The sequence below is a fragment of the Carassius carassius genome, unplaced genomic scaffold, assembly GCF_963082965.1.
Source record: "Carassius carassius unplaced genomic scaffold, fCarCar2.1 SCAFFOLD_248, whole genome shotgun sequence".
In the NCBI taxonomy this organism is placed as follows: Eukaryota; Metazoa; Chordata; class Actinopteri; order Cypriniformes; family Cyprinidae; genus Carassius; species Carassius carassius.
In genome coordinates this window covers 1-2,000 of record NW_026775107.1, presented here as the reverse complement: position 1 = coordinate 2,000, position 2,000 = coordinate 1, and the positions used below count along the sequence as shown (strand labels likewise).

The 2,000-nt window shown below is 40.2% G+C and overlaps 1 protein-coding gene across 1 annotated transcript; it reads right to left on the bottom strand.

Annotated features, from left to right (window-relative positions):
* Positions 1 to 10: 10 nt before the first annotated feature.
* LOC132136738 (collagen alpha-1(II) chain-like) lies at positions 11 to 1,882 on the bottom strand (the record flags this gene model as incomplete). Its single annotated transcript, XM_059547361.1, has 9 exons — positions 11 to 64; positions 201 to 254; positions 344 to 397; positions 489 to 542; positions 646 to 753; positions 1,250 to 1,348; positions 1,449 to 1,493; positions 1,604 to 1,657; positions 1,829 to 1,882. Coding segments are annotated over 9 exons (576 nt in total), but the record flags the coding sequence as incomplete, so codon positions are not given.
* Positions 1,883 to 2,000: the final 118 nt, after the last annotated feature.

Here is a 2,000-nt window from a genome sequence, read left to right as displayed (position 1 = left end):
TTCTACTTACAGGAGGTCCAGCAAAGCCAGCAGGTCCGGGTGCACCAATCTCACCGCGATCGCCCTAACAGGAAGATGAAAGAATAATGAATAAGAAGAAGTCTAAAGATAACCTTTAAAACTTATGACAGAACCACCAACTCCATTCTTTTTTTCTGTTTGCTGTCTAGTTGTAATAAACAAATGAATGTTTTGCTTACAGGGGCACCACGAGCACCAGGAGCACCAATTGAACCAATGGGACCAGTTTCACCCTGTGAGAAAAGAAAAAGAGTAATGAACAAGAGAATTAAACAATCTCCTCAAATCATTTTAGCATCCACCGACTGGATGAGACATTCACCTTAGCGCCATTGGGACCAGAAGGACCAGGTGGACCAATTGGACCAGTTAAACCCTGTGAAAAAAAATGTCAGAAACATCATTACTTAAGATAAGCAAGAAAAAGTAAGCAATTTGCATACATCTGCTGTCTTATTAGTACTTACTCTTGCACCATCTTTGCCAGGAGCACCTTCAGGTCCTTTCTCTCCACTGTCACCCTAATAAAATGAAGCAGTCAGTAAGTCACTCAGTCATTCTGTAGATTAATACCATGAATTTAGGATTATGTAAACTCTGAGTACCGTTTTTAAAGACACTTACTCTGTCACCTTTAGATCCAGGGATTCCAACAGCTCCTCTCTCACCAGGCATGCCCTGCAGACCAGGAGGGCCCTGAGCTCCAGCAGCACCAGCTGGTCCAATTGCACCCTGTTGGAAATCAAGCAGAGATGGGAGGGCGAATTTGAGAGATTATTTTTAAAGTCAGTAATACTTTTGTTCAGTGCAGGATGCATATGACAGTCAAGCCTTTTATATTGTTACAAAATATCTATTTCACATAAATGCTGAACTTTCTATTCATCAAAGAATCTTTAAAAAGGTATCACAGTAGCCACGTAAAATATTAAGCAGCACAAGTGTTCAACATCAATAATAATAAGAAATGAACACCAAATCAGCATATTTTAATGATTTCTGATTGTGCCAAAGTCAAAATACATGATAATATCTCACTATACTGCTGTTTTACTGTGCTTCTGATCAAATTAATGCAATTCAACATTTTAAAAACTTACCAACCACAAACTTTTGAACAATAAGGTATTCATTCATTTGACTATTTAAGAAGCTTAAGAATGAAGAATGGAGAGATTTGAGATGGAACAATACAGTAGAGCACAATGTCAGTCAGATGTGATCTCACCTTAGGTCCATCAGTACCGGGAGTTCCTGGAAGTCCTCTTGGTCCCTGGAGACCCTGAGGGCCAGCGCCTCCTCTCTCACCAGGGAAACCACGTTCACCCTAAGAGAAGCACAGGCAAGACTTATTTTTGTATAATGACACATTACTGCTGATTTCCAGTAATAATTAGGAGTCTTCTTAATTAAAGATAGAGACTCACTCTTGGTCCAGTGGGACCAGCAGCACCACCCTCTCCGGGAACACCCTACAGAGAGAAAGAAGAGAAATTCAGCATAATTGGGATACTTAAAGTCACTAATTAAATCTCAAAGGCACAAATGGAGAATTAAAACAAATATCTTAAGTGATCCTCACCTGGTCACCAGGTTTACCAGGCTCTCCAGAAGCTCCAGTAGGCCCCGGTAGACCCTGTGCAGAAACAGAGTACAGTAATTCTCAGAAAACCCTGATCCCATGAAACCTAACTAAATAAATAATTACTCTTTGAGTCCTGATTCCTTGTTCGGCTTCGGTAATTTAAAAAGAGTGCAGTTTTCTCTTTCACAATTGAAAAACAGTAGAATATTCATTTGAATGTACCTGGAAGCCAGGTGGACCAGGCTGACCCTGCTCTCCTCTCTCACCAGCTGGACCCTAAAAGCACATTGAAATCATGATTTAGTCTTCAAGAAAGTGTTTCAGACCATGGTAATTTATTGACTGACTGAAAGAATTGAGGTCATAAGCCATTGTGAGTAATGTGATGCAATAC